The sequence below is a fragment of the Temnothorax curvispinosus genome, unplaced genomic scaffold (assembly GCF_003070985.1).
Source record: "Temnothorax curvispinosus isolate PA1 unplaced genomic scaffold, ASM307098v1 QBEX01000258.1, whole genome shotgun sequence".
Lineage (NCBI taxonomy): Eukaryota > Metazoa > Arthropoda > Insecta > Hymenoptera > Formicidae > Temnothorax > Temnothorax curvispinosus.
This window is the reverse complement of record NW_020210038.1, coordinates 1,148,203-1,170,351: the sequence shown is the minus strand read 5'-3', so window position 1 is coordinate 1,170,351 and position 22,149 is coordinate 1,148,203. Positions and strand designations below refer to the sequence as shown.

Here is a 22,149-nt window from a genome sequence, read left to right as displayed (position 1 = left end):
GCATGCATATTTTTTTACTATTTATCTATTTTTTCTAATTATATGCGTCAGAACGTTTTTTATAATGCATCAGAGTTATCTGTTTCTATCGTCCGGGAACAATAGAACAGACCTTGGACTAGGCAAAGGGATTTACCGTGGGACATCCGGCGTCAGGACATGTGGCGGGCATCGGTTGGAGCTCGATGCCGGTCTTTTTGTATTCAGGCTTGAGGAGCATCACCGCGTGCTTCGCGGAATTCGCCTGAACCGCAGTTGCGCTCGGGATCCCAGCTGCCTGTTTCAGCGTTCTCTCCGACACGACGCTCGTCCCGACGTCGGACTTGGCCACCAAGGTCATCCTGTGCGTCTCGTAATCGAACACGTGCTCCGGCAGCAGCGACTGTGTCAGCACGTACGTGGAATTGCGATAGCTCTCGAGTCTGACGGCGAACACCGGGTTCGGATGTTTCCTCGGCGGCGGCAACGTGCCGTGCGCGCAGGCAGTTTTTCGTTTCTCGATAACGTTATCTCCGGACGTCACGTAGGCCACGTTGCAGAGGCCGGAGGCGTCCCGTTGGCGCACCTCGTCGTCGAGCGTTCGGTACTGGAAGAGACTAGCTAGACCGCGCTTCAGGTTCGCGGACGACGCGCTCTCGGCCGGGTCCATGTACACGGCCTCGACGTCGCCGTGCCGCCAGAGAATGAAGAAGGGCTTCTCGGCGACCTGTTCTACCTTGGACGAGTGCTCCACGAAGCCCTCCGGTTCCGGGGCTCGTCGGGACTTGATCCATAACTGCGGTGAAAGTAACTGAAAGAGAATATCAGAATATTTATTAAAAGAAAAAAATATTGAGATTTGTTATATATTCGAGAATCGTGAACTCAAATTTCCTGGAATATGTACTTACAAATTGTATATATTAAAATCTATTTCATTAAAAGAGTTTTTAAGTCGCTCTATGAATTAAACTAATATCATGTATAAAATATCTTCTTTATTTTATTGATAATAATTACCTTGCATATTATTTCAACTGTAATATATTTTGCTAATAAGTATGTTTTGCATCAATCAATAATACGTTAAAAAATTTTTTCGATAAATCGATAAATAGACTTTAATAGTTTAATCTTTCGACGTATAGAAATATTATAACGTCAAAAGTTTGCTAATAACTGACTTATCAACAAATTATTTTCAAGGCTTTTTTTAATGATTTTGTAACTCGAGAAACATTTTATCGCTCTTGGATAGAGGGTTATCAATATCCAGTGAAAGGATTATCAATATCCGGCACGTCCTCTCTCAATAATATCAACGAACGTGTTTTTCATCGCATTGAAATCTTCTCGGAAGTTGTGATGATAGGTGTTTTTTGTCTCTTGCATGAAATTTGGCTCAGACATGAAAGAATGAATATGCACATAGTTCGAAACAACTTATCTGGTTTTGAATTCCATCATTAACTGATTGTGACATTTCGCGATTACAGCACGTGCGGAACAAAAATATGTTCATGGTATGTAATAATTAATTTTATTTTAATAATTCTTCTTTTCTGTGCTAAGATACAAGTAATTTTTCGAAAAAAATTAATATAATAATTTATTACGTAAAATTGTCTTATTTATTAATACATTAACTGTAATGAAATAAGCGCGATATAAAATATATTTTGATATATCAAGAGTCTAAATAGATCTTCACAATTAATATAATGTTGTAAGTGAATTTGTATATGCGATTAAATAATTAAATTTGCATTTTAATAAAAAATAGATAACTAGTTTCTTCTTCATTATACATTTACATTTTTTTTTATTTTATAAGTTTGAAGTGGACGTGTGTAAATAATGTTAAGCAAAATTTGCATAACGCAAACTCACTAGAATATGTATCTTTTTAACAACAAACACTTGACGCATTGATATATTAAGACACTTTCACGATTTAATTATTACATTTATTTCTTTTAGAAATTTATTACTTGTTTTTCGAAAGTTATTTATATAATTAATATAGATGTTGCATAGAAAACAGAAACTAATTCTCTCTCTTTATCTGTCTCTAAAATAAAAACTGAAATAAAACAAAGGATGACTTAAACCATTAAAATTATTCGATATTTTCGATATCGTGACAAAGAACCTTATTGAAGACGTTCCGGCTCGCGATGCTTGGTTTGAAAATAACGGACAGAGTGCCATACCTCGAATTTCAGTAAAAAGATATTGGGATCGTTGGAATCCTGCCATAGGGCGGTGATGTCCAGCTCGCCGGTGAGTCGGTAGCCGACGTCACCCCCGGATTTCGGCGGTTCGGCCTCTCTGAAGATAAGCGTGTTCGTCAGCGTGTATTTGTGGCCGCTTCCTAACTCCCAGCCCCTGGTGCCGCCAGCTACGGCTGCAAGTATTACGCATAATTTCCAGTAGTTACTCGTTATCGCGCGACAAATCATCGTGGGTCTTTGAGGTAGATGTGTTGTGTGTGTGTGTGTGCGTGCACGTGTGTGGATGTATGCGTATATGGACCGTACGTTCGACACCGTCACCGATCGCGAGTCGCGCGTCGACTGACAATGACGACGCCAGGCACTCCAGGCAGGCGACGAGGATCGCTCCTCTCTCTCGAGACAGTTTGAGAAGAGACGCACGATACGCACTACGCGTGTGTGTGCACGTGCCTGTGTACCCGAGCGTGTGCCTCTGTGCGTGCATGCGTGTATGTAAACGGAATACCGTTAATTCGCGCGGAGTCCCTGTTACACGACGGGCGAGAATGGGCGTCGCGTGTGATCTTTTTTTTATTTTTTTCCCCCTTTTCTTTCTTTAACGCCTTGAGAGATTGTTGCGTGAAACGATTTGACGAGTTTTTCAAAATCGCTTAAAACGTTTCCTTTTTTAATTGCGTTTCAACGATGAGAATAATTACCTGGCGCTCGACGACAGGAACCTGTTAAAAAAAAAAAAGAATTTCTTTGTACTTTTCATCGAGAAATGAGGGATTATTGTACAGGGTGTTCAATAAAATATGATACTATTCATTTGCCTATCAAGACACATGTCAGTCTTAACATTTTTTTTACGTATGTTTATGCAGTGATTACTGAGGTTGTTATCAGTTTCACTTATCGTGTCTCTAATATAGATGCGGTAGCATAGTTCATCATAAACATATCTTTTTATGTTACGAGGTCCGTTTAATTTTTTAAAAATTCTGTCCAACAGATTCAAAACGTACAGAACAAATAGATTCTTTTTTTAAATTATACAAGCGATAAAAAATTATTCTATATTTCTTGCGTGTCTCTTCGCAAGAGCAGGTGCCGGTCAGCCGGTTGTACTAGAATTTACTGAAGCAGCAGCATCGTACTTCAATGGACCGCCATGTTCCGGCCGGCTCGTACGGCGCATTTTTCAATGAACTACTTTGGGGAGAGACGGGGGGAGACGAGGGGCCACCGTGGGGAATGACCAGGCCCGGGAATGCGGTGGGAGGAGGAGGAAGGGTAGACTCGCGCGGACAGGGTGGGAGTGGAAGCAGAAAAGGCAGGGGGACGACGGTATTAGGAACCGCCGGTAACTCACCGAGGAGCGTCAAAAGGTAGACCAGGCAGACGGCGAGCATCCTGGCCGTGCCCCGAAGACAACCGGCCATCCTATCCTCGCTCCCGCTGTCGTCCTGCGCTGATGCGCCGTGCCGTGCCGCGACGTCCGTTCCGCTCCGTTCCGCTTCTGACCGCGCTTCTTCGCAACCTCTGCGGGTAAACACGAATAATTAGACGGGGCAGGCCTGCGTTATCGTGGTCCCCCCCGGTTCAGAAACCCCTGGGGCCCCCCTCTGCCCCCCGCCGCGGCCGCCGTCGCCGCCGACCGCGAGTCCACTCCGGGGGACTTGACAAGGTCCTTTGCCTGTGCGGTCCCCTCCTCGCCACGCGGGCCGCACACATGTACGCACGCATCCGTAACGAACGCTGGAGGAGAACGAGTATATCGGTGCCCCCCCTGATACTCCGAACCTCGGACTCCTCCGGAGCGCCTGCTGCGGGTTGTAAATCACATACGCGCCGCGCGCGCGGAACGTGTAATATCGCGAGATCGCTTGATGACACATCGTGGAATCAATGACCGTCGCGTAAAAACGCGAGACGTGCGTGGAGAAAAGAGCCCATTACGAGTGCGGAAGCCGCGGCCAATTTGTCCGATCCGGACTGACGAGTGCGCGCTATACCGAGTGTCCCGGCTTCTCGGCGCTTCCCGTGGTCGACATACCGGAAACTATAATTTTTCTTTCTTTCGACGAAAATTTCCTCCGATCCTAGTTTTTGTCCAGATTATTTCCACCTTTCCATTTAAATCTATCCGCGGATACGTCGCGGATGCACCGATTAAAGCGCTCGGCTTGGCGCCGTCTCTTTTTCTAGACACCATGGTCTTACCTACGATATAAAAAAATAAAGAAAACAGAAAAGGAAAATTTACTCACTCTCTTAGCAATATTTTAATACGTTCTATCACCAAGACTGGTTAGTTTGACGAAAAAAAAAAAAAAAAAAACCCTTTTGATAACAAGCTTATTTCGGGTCGACGAGCGTAGAGAGACGTTATCAAGCTCACAGAGCGAGCGGATTAGAATGACAATCCGATGACACTCGCAGCGAGCGTTCGCGTGGCCTGTACTCGGCGGCTAAGCAGAGCGAGCGGATTCCAAAGTGCAACTGGCGCGAGTAAATAACTAAATAACATTTCGATAAGGCGCAGTCCAATCGGAACGGCGAGGACGACGGAACGCGGACCGACCGGAGCGGACTCGAGGCTCGACGCGCGACCGCCGGACGAAATGGAGAACGCGCGAGAGCGAGATAATACGCGTCATGGATCTACGAGGCAACTGTCTGCGAAGGTCGGCGAGCGACCACGTCGAACGAGATGTCGCCGTTCCGTCCGAGGCGAATAGTAACGAACGTTCCTGGGTATAGCGTTCTTATCAATTAACCGTGGCCTTTGAACTCGACGATTTCGATGACCTCACCGACGTCGTCGTTCATCGATACCCGGTCGCTCGTCGACTCGTTCGCGACGTTAGACAGTCGCGCGCCTAATGTGCCGATTAACTTCCGTTTATGCATAATAAATGGCCTTTGAATCGACGGAGGCGAACAACGTATAATAAATTGAGCTAATAAATGAAGATTTCAATGTAAAGTTTAATCGCAGGCTGTAACGTGACATCGTGTTCTCTAACAATTTGTTATTAATTTCTCGTACAAATGGTATAAAAACAGGAAAAAGATTGATATAGAGTGATTTAAAAACGACTTGAGTTTCTTATTTTTAATATTAAATCTATATATCTCAAGCATATTTATTGATTAGATATTTAATACTTGTTTTTTCTGTATTTTTCTTATGCATGCGTTAGATTTTCTACGCATATCTTTAACTCATGCGATCGATTTGAAAGTTAAAGAACTTGATATGTCGATATATAGGGTGTCCAGTTTGGAGCATATTCCTTAAGATGGCACAGCAATCCATTTCCTGAAGAAACGCAATATCTTATTTTGATAAAAATATAATGTTTCTTAAATATAATTTTTTATAATCGAGTCTAAAAATTAATCTAATTATCCGCTTGAAAATTTAATTAAAGTAAGATATTATTTTAAGAGAAATATAACTTTAGAACAGGCTGGAAAAAGACGCTAACTAGCGTCAAAGCTGCGAGCCACTTCTTCGAATCGATAAAATAACATTTGTCGGCAACTAGAATTAACCATTGCATTTATGTTAATTTACGTTTTAAAAAGAATTTAAATAGGTAGTCACATGCTTAGTATTAATTAAAATTTAAAGAGGAAGCAATTATTGCTTGAAATCTCTTTGCCAACAATCGATTTAGTAAATATTTTTCTGGTTAATTATATAATTATGTATGTATATAAATCCCAATTATTGCGAATTTTTATAAAATTATAAATTAATAGTTAATTCGTGTAGTCTTATTTAAATTGCCGATTAAAACAAAAAATTTGTAGAAATTGTTGCTAACATAAAAATTTAATGTAGAACACATTGATAACTTTTAAAACTACATAATTATGTAAATACTAAAATTCGGTGGCATAAAATCATGCTTTTCCAGCCGCATCTGTTTGTAATAATCGTTTTACATGATTCCATCGGAAATATACGAAGCTTTACATTTCGGTTATACATTGCAATTTTGTCATAAGTAATTTTGCGAATCCAATGTATGCCATTATTCCATTTGTTATTGCATGTTATAATACGCATATGAATAAATAAATGTATTAATTAGCTGCTCAAATATACATAAACGAGCGGAAAGAGCGGAAATATATCGATAGCGTCGGATAATCGGCTCTTTTCGTGCATTATTTCTTCGGATCAGCGAACGACAAGTATTCTTGCAAGAAAACAAGTGCGAGAAGAAAAGTGAAATCTTGCGTGACATTTGCGCGTTTATATAAGCTGCTTCAGAAGCGATGGCCGATAATAATTTAGGCCGGATAATATTATTTAAAAAATATTTATTGTAAGAAATGTGTGTGTCAGCTGTCAAAAACAGCAAGAGCCAAAAGCGAAATGGCTTTATTAATTGCTGATTGCAAAGATTGAAAAACTGGTTGCAAAACGTATCATTTAAATAAATGTACCAACGTAATTATTTCTTTCTTTAAACATATATTATGTTGTACTTGACAAGTTCTTTCATTCTATAATATAAATCGCATTAAAATTAAAATTGTTCCCGAAACTTTGTCGTATAGCATTAACAGACTTAAGTTACAGTATTATACGCTCATTGAAATCAAATAAAATCTTCTCAAGAGTGTAAAAATCATATTCAATAAATATAAGACACTTGTTTTCTATTAAACATGCGTTTTTTCTATTAAAAACACATGCGTGAAAGTATATTTTTGTGATTGCGGCGTGAATAATACGGTGGTAATTTCGCAATTTGAGGTATTAACGATACCGTAATTTTTCGAGCGAGCATCGCGAGTTTTCCTCCTGAAACATCCTGTACAAACCTGCGGAAGTAACCGTTCGGAAGCCGCAACCAACGAACGAACGAACGAACGAACGAACCAACGAACGGGCGAATGAGCGAGCGCGAGCGCGCTAAATAATCATAACTCAGAGAGACATTTGTAACGCCAGCCTCTCGCTCGTATTTATCGCTGTTGTTGGACGGTTTGTTGCAGCAATAACGGTAATGGGCCTCCCCCGCCTCCGGCCTCTCGCACTCCCCTCCCTGCGCCTCCACCTCCGCCCCGACCCGGTCTCGCGCGCTCTCTCGCCTCGCCGGCCACCCCTTGCCGAGCGATTTATCCTTGGGTAATTAGCACGGGTAATAATTAATGCGGCCGCGCATTGTGCTAATTATCAGCGAGAGAACCTTTTAAGAAATGAAAGAACATTCGAAATAAAACAGGGCGAGGACGGTAAGGGGGAAGGCGAGGGGGTAGATACGTCGGTAGCGGCGAAGAAGACCAGAAGGAGAGTGTGAGGGTGGAAGAAAACGGACCGAAAAGAGAGGAGGAGGAGGAGGAATGAGGAGAGCTCTCCGCGACAACACGCGTGTTTGTACAGGGTGACTTGGTACTGTCAAGAGAGAGAGAGAGAGAGAGAGAGAGAGAGAGAGAGAGAGAGAGAGATTTTAATCATAAATTCTGTTAAAAATCTGAAATATATATAATAAGAGAAATGTTTGTCATTCAATATTTCAATTCATCCCAATGAGAATTTCTGCCGACATAGATTCTACTCGTAAAATTTATTTAAAAGTAAGATTTTATTGTTCGCGTTTATACCTCATAAAATTAATTCTTAATATTCCTATCTACGATATATCGAAAAACCTATATAGAAAATTAGATTTCCACTTTCAACCACGAATTGTAATAATAATCGTTACAAAATCTCTTTTACTGTAGAAAGGTGAACTAAGCCGTTTGTTATTCCAAGAATTACAAAGGGAGGAAGGAAGATCTCTCGCGCGGAGATAAAACTCCAGTGTACAGTTCCCTGATGAGTTTCCTCTGGAATTAACTTGCAATATTAAATAACTGTCGAGTTCTGTCTAATGTTCAAAAAATAATCCGCATGTTTCTAAATCGCAATATTTGCGCGGTCGAGAGGATACGGGGATGAGTCACAATCCTAGGGCATCCACACGCTATCTGCGAGAAGAGAGAGAGAGAGAGGGAGAGAGAGAGAGAGAGAGAGGAAAGTCCGTGCGGACTCGCGACAGCCAGCGTAGCCGAGCAGCTATCCATCAGGCTGCTTTTGTCGCCCTAATGAGAGCTTGAATTATTCAACCTGGAGACTCTCGTCTCCCGTCCTGCCCCGGTTACCCCTAACGTCGATTCCCTTCTTCCGCGCCGAGACGGCCGCTCGTCCGCGACGCTCGCATAAGGCCCGCTCGCGCTAGCTCGCAAGTCCTTCATTCCTTTACGTGCATATACGCGACCGTTAATGCGCCTCTTCTTCCGGTTAGCGACAAATTTAGCGAGAACGGCCGCTGCGCCCAAGGGAAAATCAATTCGAATCTAAGCGATGTCTAAACGGCACGTATCGTTATGTAAATACGATAATCCCGACAGGTGGGGTCGTTTAATTATAATTATAATGCGCGGTAACGTATAAAGATAAACTGTAACGTTAAATGTGATCGCAAGATCGAAAATGATATTTTTATAACACTATCGATAATCTGCGTCTCTTTTAAAATTATTCTGCCTGTCTCGTTGTCATAATATTGAATTTTTCATGGAAGGCAGCGCTTTAATTACAATTAACATATACATGAATTCGCGCGCGCGCGAAATCTATCAGAATATTTTTAACTCTCAAACGCGGGGTAGTGTTACCGATCTGGTGGCATAATATTCATATGCATAACTTTTACGCGGCTCTCACTCTCCTTCATTCCATTTGAATTTACCCGTTATACGCTGAAATGTATACAAATATCGTTTTTAATGGCGAATATTTCGTACGTTTGTACCGGCGCGGTTCGGTGGCAAAACATTAAACGCAATCAAATGAAAATGTGATATCAAAATAACGTGATGGAATTTCTCCGTGAAGTGCATTAATAAGCGTTAATAATCACATAAATGCCGCCAAGGTATTATATTTCGGTCTAAGCAACTAAAACAGCTTGATGGACGTTGAACGAAATCATGCGCGTGCCATGTCTTCTCGTATAGTGAACCGCCATTTTCAGAATTCTTTTTTATTGTAATTTCATGAGACTCTCAAATATAATTTTTTATAATTGACGAGAGGGAGAGATTACTTTCGAGACACAAGTGAATTTTAAAAAACGATATGCTTTCGCGTATCTCGCAACTCCAGTATCGTCCAATCTCAAAGTTCCCTTTTCGCAATATAACGGTATTAATAACTGACGCGCGATCGTGCGAATCAGGACGCGGCCGGGGCTGGAATTCCGGCGGCAACCACCCATTTAAGGGCCACTTCCGAGTAACGGCTGCCGGCGAAGAGCGCGCTGTCGACCAATTTCTTAAGAATTTTACAGCCCCAGCTAAACTTTCGTGATTAACTACTTCCGTAGTTGTTTTCAAAAGTGGAGCGTATATTACACCCGCTTGAACACGCCCGGGACGTCGTTTTGGTCCTCGGAAGAAAACGTCTAAATACGAGCTTTTACCGGCCGACCTCCTTCGCGCGACGACGCCCGGCGGCGTCGCGCACGCCCCCGCCCCCCCCCCCCCCCCCGCATTCACGGCGCTTCTATTTCGCAAAGCTCATTTCCCCACCGAGATAATTGCACTGTGATATCGCGCGGCTCATCCTTCCTTCTTCTTCTTTTTTTTTACGTCCTTGCGGAAGCAGCTCGTCGTTCCCAGGACGACGGCGGCGGCTTTTATTGCGCTTCTTTACACGCTGATGGCTCACCCTTACCTTTACGTTTACCGCCGCGAGACGTCCCTCGGAAACTTTCTAAGTCGATAAAGCTTCCGCCAACTCACCTTCGAGATTTTCGCATACGCCTCTTACGCCGTGCACAACCGGATGAAAAGGTACATCGACATCCTCGATCGACCGGGAAACTGGGGGGAAAGAAATCGTTTTTACGTGTCGTTTTACCGTTTGAGAGAAGATCACGTTTTTTAACTTAAATTTAAAGAAGTTATTTTATTGCAGCACAGCAGTCAATTAGCCTTGGTACAAATTCAAATCGACTTAATAAGAATTTATATTTTTAAAATATCATAACGTCTCTTGAACATAAATAATACTCTTAATTTTATTTCTGTTTTTATCTCACTATCACTATATAAATTCTTGCAAAGAGCTTTAAAATTGTGATGGATAATACATGGTCGGACGTGCACGTATAAAAATATTAAACAATTTTGAAAGATAAAGAAATTCAACTCCAAATTTTTCGAAAAACCCATTGCTAAAGTTAAAATCGCACGTACGTTATCATAAAACCTGTTATTTTCTTTAATTATTATAATTATGCAATATTATACACGTAATTTCCAGTCCAAAGAGTAACATGGGATTGCCCCGTTTCAGGATACGACAGGAAACCTTGACATCCCTCTTTCCCTCGAAACGGAAAGTGCGTAATCGAAGAGGGAGCAGACCGCGCGTAACCAATGGAGAAACGCCACGGCTAAGGAAGCACAATCGGCGAGAGACGCTGGGCGCTTGAGGAAAAGAGCCAGGACGACGGGGGCCCGGCGGGGGACACCTCGTAGGGATAGGGAACGGGGCGACGGAGGGAGAACGAAAGAGGCGGCCGGGCCGCTACATCCGCGAAGCTATTATAACCGCTCGAGCGAATCTCTATTAAAACGTGTTTACACTGGCTTAGGGGTTGACTCAGGCCGCGCGCACCCCCTCACCCCCCTCTCCCCCCGCGCGCCCCATCCACCCGCGGTCCTTGGTTTCAGCCAACTCGGGGCTTCGTGGTTGCCACCCTACACACATACACACACACGTATGTACATACACGCGTACGCGCGCGCCGGGGAGCTGTGTATACGGAGTAATGCCTATCTAATTGTCGCGTGTATGAATAGTGAATCCCGGAGCACTCGAGGCTATGAGCCAGATCCGAGCTAACACAAGGGAGGAGCCATATGAGCTAATCTATATTATGATAGCCCGACCTCCGGGGTTGCGCTAGTTCGCCTCCCCCTCGTCTCTCTCTCACTCTCTTCGTTACCCTCGTTGCTGGCGCTACTATGCTGTTACTCTACACGACACGCGGCCGTACACCGCTGATCGTTGATGGTGGTCGCTGGTGGTAGATACTCTTACAGAAGAAGCGCAGTACAGTCGTTTATTCCCCTTCCTTCTCCTTTCGTCTCTTTTAGCCGCGCGGAGGAGCTTTTTGAAACGGATTATTATATATGCGTGAGTAAACATAGATATACCATTAAGATACGGGAAAATAAAGACGCGGTATATAGGAAAGATATTGTTTGTTTTAGGGGAAGTAATTCTTCTCTTATATAGAATTAATATTTGCACAATGGAAAAATTATTTTATCGTATTTTCCATTTTTTTTTTAGTTACAGTTAGTGAGATTAATCTTTATAAAAGATATCGTATAAAAGATAACGGAATATTTAATTGTCTTTAGTTGCGAGGAATGTTTCAGATGTAACTCGAAGAACGAATTTGGAGCTGAAATATTAACGTATTAGCGCCAACTGACGCGATGTTATTATTGACAATTTCCGTTTTCGTGGGACACCATAAAACCTAATCGCTCCCTGTAAGAAATTCGACGTCGTTGATAGTGGCCAGAATTAGAATCTTGTTAATGAGGAGGTGGAAGGAAGGGGGGAACTATGTGCACGTACGCTCGAGCATTGCACGTATATTCAGGCTGGGTCCCTCGTTCCCCTAACCCCGTTTATTATTAACGCTCGTTTATTATTATCTATTCGCGCGGCTGGCTCGCCCCCGTTACATTTTCTGATGAGGTTATATTACCGCGAATTCTCACGTGTGGTTTATTGAAATTTCGTATCGCACGCGGGCGCCGCGCGTACGGGCCTCCCCGCGCCGCGCGTCTTACCCCTCGTTAAATAAGTAATCGCTTGTTACATACTGAAGCTATCACGCCGCTTACTTACGCTATACTCGCTGCGGGACTCGGCTCGCTGTGTTTTTCCGCATCCCTCGGGTGAAATCTCGTTTACTTTGCGCCGCTTCCGCGCGGTCAGACCAGAGACTAATCCCTTCAGCTGAAAAAGAAAGAGAGTCGTTATAGAAAATATTTTTGTACCATTCTTTCCAAGTGTACTTTTATAGCTACGTAAAAATGGCATTACTACCCTTCTCTCTAAGTTTTCTCTTACTTTCAAAATTTATTCACGTACTTCTGGCACAGTCTACACACATCTCGAGTATCGCATTTTTTGATATGATAAAATAGAATACGGTAAATTAAGGCTAAACTGAAGAAAAAAGAAAAGAAAACCGGGGTTAATTGGGAAATATTTATTGGGAAATAAACGATTAATTACTACAAACTCGCTAAAGAAGATCCGCGATACTTAGAAAGAAGAACAATAGCTGATTGTTATCAGTGCCGATTGAGCGTCTTTGCGACGCCTCGCTCTTCGACAAAGAGACAAGAGAGGAAAAGAGAAAGGGAGGGAGAAAGAGAGAAGAGCGTCGTAAGCTCCTGTTAATTTATCACGACGGAAGTCTGGGGTTGGAACTACTCGTCGTAATATCTGCCGAGCCATCCTTCTCTCGTCCCCCTGAACGAGTTCCGTCCTTCCTCCTCCGTGCCCCTCCTCGCTCTTCAGCCGTGGATGGGAGAACGTCTTATTTTATACACAAAGGCCCCCGTGATGGCGCGGGGCGTCGCAGGGTTTTCGACATAATGTCCCGACAGCTATTAAATGTGTATACGCACGCGAAGCAGACGGCACGTGACCATACGCGTGACGGGTGAAAGACGCTGCCGAGCGGTCACCCGGTAGCTTTTACCGAGTGTATCTAACGCGCCAAATTTACCGTGTCAAGCTTACGGGTCGTAAGATCGTGGAGAACATCGAGAAGAGCGATCAATTGATTATCGCTTGCGAAGAAAACGTCGCAAAGTCATATTTTGCTTAAAAAAAAACAACGCATATATAAATTATACATAAATATATATTACGTTTAACTTTATTCTATGATATGGGTAAAGTTTTTTTTTAATTTACGGTGTTAATTATTTGCTGGCAAAGTAAAAGTTTCTGATTTGGTTTTTTTAAATATTAGTCCGAGGTAATTGAATAAAACTACTAAAATAGTGACAAATTTCTGTTTTTATTGTCAAATTGCGATAATTTTATTAATAATTTAAAATTTGAGAAGATTACATACACGCGGACTATGTCGAATGTTTTCGAGGAATTGTATACGACGCAGACAAACGCACGAAATCCATTTCGCCAGTAGATACGGTTAAGTCAAACGTATTTGGGATACGCGTAATCGACTGGGCGTCGCGGACGAGAGAAGCGGAAGAGAGTGGTGGCATTTCGGGGCGTCGGGACGCCGGACGTCGCAATCTCGTCGTCCCGCCCACCCTTCTTTTCCGTGCCACTCGACGTGCGCCATTGTGATGGTAATACGTCTGGTCGGGAATCAGGGTCGGGAGCTATGTCATTCGAGAATTAATCGCTTCTTCCACGGTCTATTAAATTGCGACCGCAAGCGCGCCGGTCGCTTCTTCAGCGAAACTTACGTTAAAAATACTCTTTGCAGCAATGAACGTCACTGATATGTGACCAAAATTAATGATTTACGATTTAACCTGAGAACGGGCACCTAGGGTAATTTTTGCACCCCAGTATCGAAAAAATAAAGCTCAGTAATTTTAATGTGCTTGTTTCGTTTTTAAATACTTTTTGGTTTTTCCTTACTTTTTCCACAAAATATTGAGTAAATCTATATGTACATACTGCCCTCAGAACAATGACTTTTAAATGTAAAAATCAGGCACTCGATCCTAGGTTCAAATAAAAACACTTAATCGCTACAAGTGGATAATGTCAGACTTAGTCAGATCGAATTACCCGAAGGAGGTATATTTCGCGATATCAGATATTAGATATTTAGCAAGAGATTCCAAACTTACGGCAAATCTTTTTTAATTCTACAATTTCGTTCACGTCAAAGTCCGACGCTTCACTTCCGGTGAAACTCCCGGCCGAGACATCGCCAATTTGATAACGGCCGAACACTCGCCAATAGATAGGCGGACAGAGACACGCGGGTGCTTCTCAGATCGAGAGATAAAAAGGGGGAAAGTAGGAAGATGGGGAGCGAGGTGGACCGGGAGAGCGGGATGAAGAAGCACGATAGACACGCTACGGATACCGGAAGGCAAGAGCCGAGGTTGGGTTGAGGGGCGCCATTACGTCCGGCCACCCTTCGGTCCTCCACTTACCCCTAACGACGTTCCGGGCAAATAAAAGTTGATTTCTCTCTCTCTCTCTCTCTCTCTTTCTCCCCGTACCCGCTCGCCGTTCTTCTCCCACTCCGCGTTTCTTACCACCCTCCCGCTCGCCTTCCTCCTCCCATCACAGGCATCCCTCTGTGTCTCGTCCCTCCGTTTCGCCGCTTTATCTCTTTACGTGCCTTCCGCCTCATCAGCTGGCACAGGCCATTCGTCGGCACGGCATACGTGGACTCGCGCCAGTCGATAGAGGAAATTTTGGGTTGCCCTCGTGCCGAGTCTCGGACAGATCTGTCTAAAATCAAAATCACTTAGCCGACCGAACGGGAAATGTATATAATTGTAATTATTTAAATTTATACTCAATGAGGATAATTAATTAGCTTTTTCTTTACAAACAGATTTATTAAATTTCACAATTATTTTGAAGAATAATTCATATCTATATTTTGAGCCCCAAAAAATTATATTTTAGGAATTATATAATATATTTTATTGTTATTATTCTTACATTTTAATATATTTTTTTAATAGTTTAGAGAAATGATTATCGCATCGTCGTCCATAAAAATCACGATGGAAAAAAAATAATCTATACATTTTCTCCTTCGAATTGATAAACTGCGCGAGATACTTGCTTCAATAAATAGCTGTCGTTTTAATACGCTTACTCGAGTCTCCAATTGTGAGAGAATGATCAGTCCTGCAGGTGATCGTTTTTATTGTAAGAATCAATCACGAGAAACAGGCGACGTGTATCGATACCGTTGCCTGTTACGAAACATTTAAAACGTTATAAAATATATGTATCTTCTATAGTTTGCGTCTTAAACTAATTACAAATGAACGATGCGCTACAACGGCTCTCCGTTACTCGAGTCGCTCGATCTGACGATTTGCACATAAAGAGATTAAGAATGACTAAGAATGAGTATTAACTTCTGCCACACTTTAGAATAGAAATTAATTTTATTTTCACGATTTCTGAATATTACTTTTCGATTTCGACTTATTTAGGCTACGGAATTCCATAGCTTTGTAAACGGAAATTATTATGTAGTATAAAAATTTAATGTTGCTCATTGTAATTTTATGATAAACGTCATAATAGTACAGTTGCTTGCAGTTTCAAGAACGCAATTTCAAAAAACAAAATTTTGCAACTCGATATGTTGAGGATTGTAGACACACAATTGTCTTTCGCAGTTACTTACGGGAGAGACGAGTGCGGAAATGCGCCGCGATATAAACATGAGCATGTGCTGGCTCTTAACGACCGGGGCGTAATGATCATTTGGCACGTGCCGGATCGCTTTCAATAAATCCGGCAAAGCGGCCGATAATGATAGGGCGGCGTCCGTGCTCCGAAGGGTGTCCCGTAAATATTTCCGGTTGCCGTTGACGATCCGTTGCGCTCGGGGTAATACAATACTCGACGTAGAATCCATCCTATTCATTTGCATACGAGAGCCGTGTGCCGTGTACGCCATTATAACGCTGTAAAACAGATAAAACAATAAACAGATAATCTCTTCAACATGAATCACTATATCGAAATGTCACAAACAATAATAAATAATAGATTATCTACTGTTTATTAATTAATACGAGTTATAATGTAGTTTCAATAGATTTCAACCGCGCTCGGAAATTGCTGACGATTGCACTAAGCGCTCGATTTGTCATTAATTCGCGTCAATCGTCATTAATTCTGAATCTCCGGAATCGAAAAACACGTCGTAGGTCTCGAGAAACTAAAAGGGTTGAAAAGTGTCACGGATTCTGGAACGGCGTTCAGGTTCGCTGTCCTGGAATCTGGAGCGGCCTTCGGCAGCTGTACGCGGCTCGCATTTTTTTCCCATCGAAAGCGAAACGATGCACGATCGGAGTGTCACCGACGCCGCGCCGCGGCCGCCACGGTTCCGCTACTTCCGGCTGGCGAGAGGCGAGGGCGAGAGAGGGCGGAGGGCGAGAGCCCGCCGAAAATCGCGTTAGCGCGCGTGTTTTCGCGCGATCCAATCCGCGGCGGATTAACCAACCGAGGGAAACCTCGTTACTCTTCGAGCCGACGATACCGCTCTGTTCATGCTCTCTTTATCCGATTCCGTTCCCACTTTCTCGAGATAACGCGCGCAACCGCGCCGTTTGCGAAGAGCAGCTACCGTTCAGGCGGCTACTGTCGGAGCGTCGAAAATACATTTGCGGAGAAGTATATAAAACACAAAATCGGGGTATACATATATGTATTTAGTGAGCCTTCACTTAATAGAGATAACGATTAACTGATTAACAAGTTAATTAATAAAGCTGATTAATAAGTTTTACCAACACGTAAATTTTTTAAATTTATATTAAAATTAATTTGATAAGAATAATTAATTAACTTTCTCTTTACAAAAAGATTTATTAAATTTTATAATTATTTCGAGAATTATTCATATCTGTATTTTGAATCCTGCAAATTATATTTTAGGAATTATATAATACACTTTTCTATTATTATTCTTACATTTCTTTTCAATATTTTATTTTAAAGAAGTGAAATTGCGTAGCCTTAATAAGTCGAAATAATCAAAGTAATATTAAGAAATTAGGGAAAAACAGGAGTTAATCTCATTCTTAATCGATATGTTCGGATCGTCGAATCGAACGAGTAACGGAGAGCCGTTGTAGCGCATCGTTCATTAGCAATTAGTATACGAGACTCGGGCTATAGGATAGAAGATACATATATTTTATGTTTTATAACGTTTTAAATGTTTTGTAACGGTATCGATACACGTCACCTGTTTCTCGCGACGCGCCGCGAGGCTTTGTTTACCCAAGGTCGCCGCGCTACCCAGGTAGCAAGCACTCGTCATTTTGACGTCAATATTTGGTCATAATTGGTCAGTAACGTCATTCGTCGATTATGTGACGTATATTTAACGTCATGTTTTAATACGTCAAAAAGACTTTGTAAAATGACATTATATAGACGTTTAATTGACTACCCAGATAGCAGACAGTCGTCATAATGACGTGATTCTTACGTCATTTTATGACGCATGTTACGTCATTTATTCCTAAAGTTTAACGTAAAAATGACATTTTTCACAGTATTTTTCACAGGAATATTCCTACATTTATAAAGTGTTTCGTAACTTTATGAACGACGTGGTGAATTTATGGTATAAGTGGATCTAGTTGCGTGTGTAATTATAGTTTTATGACAACTATTTCATGCAGTGTTATAACTATCAAAAAGATATCATTACAAGATTTTTGAACACTTTAAAGATGTACCTGTTATAGACAAGTACAGTTAATAAGGAAACATCAGGGTGAGAAGATCGTCACTGTCCACTGGATCATCGAAGTCAAGCGACTCGGACGCGGTACTGTGCTAGGATGGGTGACCGCCTTGAGAGCGGCTATACGCACATGACATGTAACGAAACAGTTAAAAAAGCTTTTTTTTTTTTAAATAAAGAAAAAGAACATTTTTTTGTAAACGTTTATCAAGTAGACATTTTAAAATTTTAATTTCATAAAAAACATTTCTAGAAACCGGTATGTCGTACATTAGACCTATTTTTGCCGTCAATAAAACGTCAGAAAATGACGTCGTTGGGATGTGACTTAGGACCGTGAAAAATACGTCATTTTTACGTTAAACTTTAGGAATAAATGACGTAACATACGTCATAATATGACGTTAGAATCACGTCATTATGACGACTGTCTGCTACCTGGGTAGCATTCCGAGCATTCGTACGTCGGAGCTCGAGCGGACAAGTCGCGATGCGCGACGCGTTCCGTACATCGTCGAATTCCATGTCGAGTCCGTATTGGGAATCGGAGCCATCTAAAACAAGAAGAAGAAGTACATCGTCGGATCGACCGTATACATTACGCTTCGAGACACGATTGCGATCGCGCAATTGATTCTTACAACAAGCGATTAACTGTAGGGGCCGGTATCACAGTCTCCGATTAACGTGATCCTCCGATTAAACTCACTCTTCGTCTCTTTCTAGGGGGACAGTTAGAAAAAGATGCAGAGTGAGTTTAATCGGAGGATCACGTTAATCGCAGACTATGATACCGGCCCTAGGACTGATCATTTCAGAATTCGGGTAAGCGTATTAAAACGACGGCTAATTATTGGAGCAAATATCGCAGTTTATCAATTCGAAGGAGAAAATTTACAGATTGTTGTGTTTCATCGTGATTTTTACGGACGCGCGATAACCATTTCCCTAAATTTCTTTAGACGGTTGGCTCGAGATACCCCTCGCGTTTTGAAAATCGCGCTGACGCTGAGACGCAACTCGCCCCTCATTTCAGATCAATAGATCATATAAGCGTGAAGTGATACGCGAATCGCCGTATCGAACGCGAGTTCAAGGAGAGTCGTTGTGCCCGTCGCAGCGCATCGTTCATTAGCAGTCAGTTCGAGACGCAAGGTACTTATAGAAGGTACTTATACGCGACAAATATTTCGTAACGGTTTTGATACCCGTCGCCCGTTTCTCGCGACGCACCGCGCGGTTTACTTCACGGTAAGGTCGCCGTGCAAATCATTCGCGTGACGAGACTCGAGTCGGCGGACGGCACGCGACACGCGACGTTCCGTCATTATTCTTAGAGACGCGATCGCGGTGAACGCCTTTCGGTAGACGGTATTAATCTAAAATAAAGATGCATTGAAAGACTAAATGGTACATGTACAAACCAATTTCAACGGCGAACAAAACTTCAGTCCTGAATCTAAACTCGACGGTACATATGTGTCCTGGAAGCCTGGAGAGGGTTAAAAGGGTTATGCGGAGCGAGCCAAACGCGACCGTTTCTTGCTTCTCTTCTTCTCAAGAATCTCAAGATGGCACCGATCCCCTCCCGGGGCCGCGGGGTTCGAATTGGCCACGAGGTACCGCTCCTTGCGATTAGCGATTAACCTGCACTCTCGCGTGTCCAATCGAGAGATTGGAGTAACCTGAAGGCTATCTATCGCGCACAAAATTGCCTAGACTGCATGTATGCATAGCATAAGACCGCTGAACCAATGAGCATCCAGCATAAAATCGCCATATTAATTTACATAAGATGCTCATTGGTCCAGACGGTCTCATGCTATGCATACGCAAGCCTTATGTTTTTTTATGCGCGACGGCCTTGAAGTGCCGTGCAAAGTGTCCCGCGCAAATGTCGCGCCATATTTCTTTCCGCGTTTGACAATCATTTCGCGGCTTCGCGTGCGATCGTAATCGAACGTATTTTTTCGCGAGTGTTGTGCCGTGCTGTGCCGTGCCGTGCTGACTGCTGTGCTGTGTAATCGTGCAACCTGAGGGATCTCCTGAGAGGAGGAGGAGGCCTGGGAGGCGTCGGGCGACGGCGGAGCAACCTCGGGGTAAGTGTCACTCAATCATTTATCACATTATTTATCATTAGTCTCTTCCGATTTATACGAACTGTTAATTTGGCATGAATGAGAGTTAAAGAGAAGAGGAATTTTATGTACGAAATCTTACGAAAGCTCGAAAGAAAGAGATTTCTAGAATTCATTACTCCAGCTTACAATTGCTAGGAAGGGACTTGGCTTACAAAATAAATCCTTTCCCATACACGTCCATCCATACCTTTCTAATCTACTATCTGCTTACATTTACAAAGCTTATACTTAAAATATAACCTATCACAGCTTTATCTTTGGCATTAATTTAATTCCTTTCTCTTTTTCAATTTTCTGTCCCTCTTCTTTCGTAATTTCCTCAATATCTTACCCTTAACTAGATCTAATTTATCAAAGAAAGAGATTTGTAGAAAAAATTATACATAATCTCGTCGCGAGCACCTGTTTGAAAGATGAATGTGGAATTCGATATGCAATAATGTTTAAATAATCTAGACGCCGTTATAATTCGAATTCCTATGCTTATGTGTTACAGATCGACGTTGTTACAACTATATAGTTACAACTCCGCTGCTGCACATCGTTTCGGTGAGTGAATAATTTTTTATTTTATACTGAGGTAACGGATCTTTCGTTTTTGAAATTGATTTGAGTTGATTGTGTTAAATACATGTAATATATTAAATTAACAACGATATATAGAATATTCCTACACGTGACACGCGATCCTATTAATTCGCGCGACGCAATCTCACTGCGCAATTTTAATCTTACTCGGATATTGCGGAGAAACTTTTCCCCCTGCTCTTTTCATATATATTTTTTTTTAATAAGTTCGACCTAGATGTATCGCGTAATTGTTTCCGCTTTTTTACTTATCGGATTTTAATTATAGATAAGAAAATAAGCGGAGACCGCCTATTCGCGATGATTTTCCTAATGCTCTTTCCATTGACACCGGTAAAATTCACGGCGATTGAATTATCGTCTAACAATAATTTGTAATTTTGTTATAATTTATACGTAATATAATTTATATGCATATGAGAACTGTATCTGCGCTTTTATTACTTCTTATTATAGTCAAAAAGAATATCGTGTCCTTTACTTACACGAATGCAGAAATTATACTTTGCTCAACTTTGATCATTTCTTCGATCATTTCTGTCACGTCTATCGCCGTTTATATTTCATTGATATATACCTCTTTCTACGCATACATTTTTACACTATCGCGTTGATACGAAATTGTCTTCAAATATTAAATATTAACTACTAATTATTATAAAATTATTTATAAGAAAGTAAACGTTATGCTATTTCAGAATGTCCGTTAAATTTCAGTAAATATAATGTTTTAAGTGCTTTGTGTGCGCAACACTACAGTATTATATAATTAAATTCAATTACGTAATAATTAAATTATAATTGAATTATATAATAGTATACTGTAGTATCGCAGTGTTGCATAATTAAAATATAATAAAATACCCGATGTAACTAATTATAAATACTGCACATGCTGTATCAACCGAAAGCTTTTTAATCAAAATTGGGCGGTTTGTGTGCGCACGATTAAATGATATTTTTTTATGCGGCAAGATAAATTCGGGAATTTCTGATTCAGGTTAATAATCAACGCTAAAATGTATTATATGCAGCTAATATTGATTCGCGGCCAATTGACGCGAGATCGTTTACCGGAAATAATGAATGCGGCGAATGATAATGACAAAAGTGTCGAATTATGCTCGACAAGCAGGCCCGCGAGAGAAAAACTTTACTCCGTTACTTCTCGTATAACGTCTAAAGTTTTATATAATTATAACACAGTTGATAACGCTCGACAAGAGAGATGACGCGAGATTGAAAACGGATAATAAACTTTCCTATCAAGATTTTCTGTCAATATGATTTTTTTTCTTTAATACATTTTTATATTGATGCCTGTAAATATCTTGCTGGCGTTTTGCACGCTCTACCAGAATTATTGTTATTCGTATATGTATTTTGATATATTAAGTATTTTAATATAATTTAGTAATTATAAAACGTAACGCGTATATATAATAACAAAATTCTGTGTTCCGTGATAAAATGTTTATTCGATCTCAAATCTTCTACTTTTTGTTTCGAGTATTGCAACGTTAAATTATTATTGATAAATATGGATGGATAGGCAAGATTAAGATAAAATGGACAAATTAAATATGTATAAGAGTAAATGCAATAAATTATACAATAATCATTTCCATTATATTCCCCTTTCCTTTTTCATTTATTTAA

General features: G+C 41.4%; 2 protein-coding genes across 3 annotated transcripts; both read right to left on the bottom strand.

The window, feature by feature from the left end:
• Window positions 1-136: 136 nt before the first annotated feature.
• On the bottom strand, window positions 137-2,599 carry LOC112451856 (microsomal triglyceride transfer protein large subunit-like; the record flags this gene model as incomplete). The annotated part of the gene is made up of 2 exons (XM_025011765.1): window positions 2,193-2,599; window positions 137-790 (listed from the first exon to the last, which is right to left on the bottom strand). Coding segments are annotated over exons 1-2 (903 nt in total), but the record flags the coding sequence as incomplete, so codon positions are not given.
• Window positions 2,600-14,187: 11,588 nt separating this feature from the next.
• LOC112451866 lies at window positions 14,188-16,017 on the bottom strand. Of its 2 annotated transcripts, none has more exons than XM_025011773.1 (2): window positions 15,683-16,017; window positions 14,188-14,763 (listed from the first exon to the last, which is right to left on the bottom strand). In XM_025011773.1, the coding sequence occupies exons 1-2, from the start codon at window positions 15,956-15,958 to the stop codon at window positions 14,662-14,664; spliced, it is 378 nt and encodes a 125-aa protein (XP_024867541.1). In that variant the 5' UTR covers window positions 15,959-16,017; the 3' UTR covers window positions 14,188-14,661. The 2 variants fall into 2 exon arrangements, with proteins under 2 accessions (XP_024867541.1, XP_024867548.1); XM_025011780.1 differs by lacking the exon at window positions 14,188-14,763 and adding an exon at window positions 15,112-15,239.
• Window positions 16,018-22,149: the final 6,132 nt, after the last annotated feature.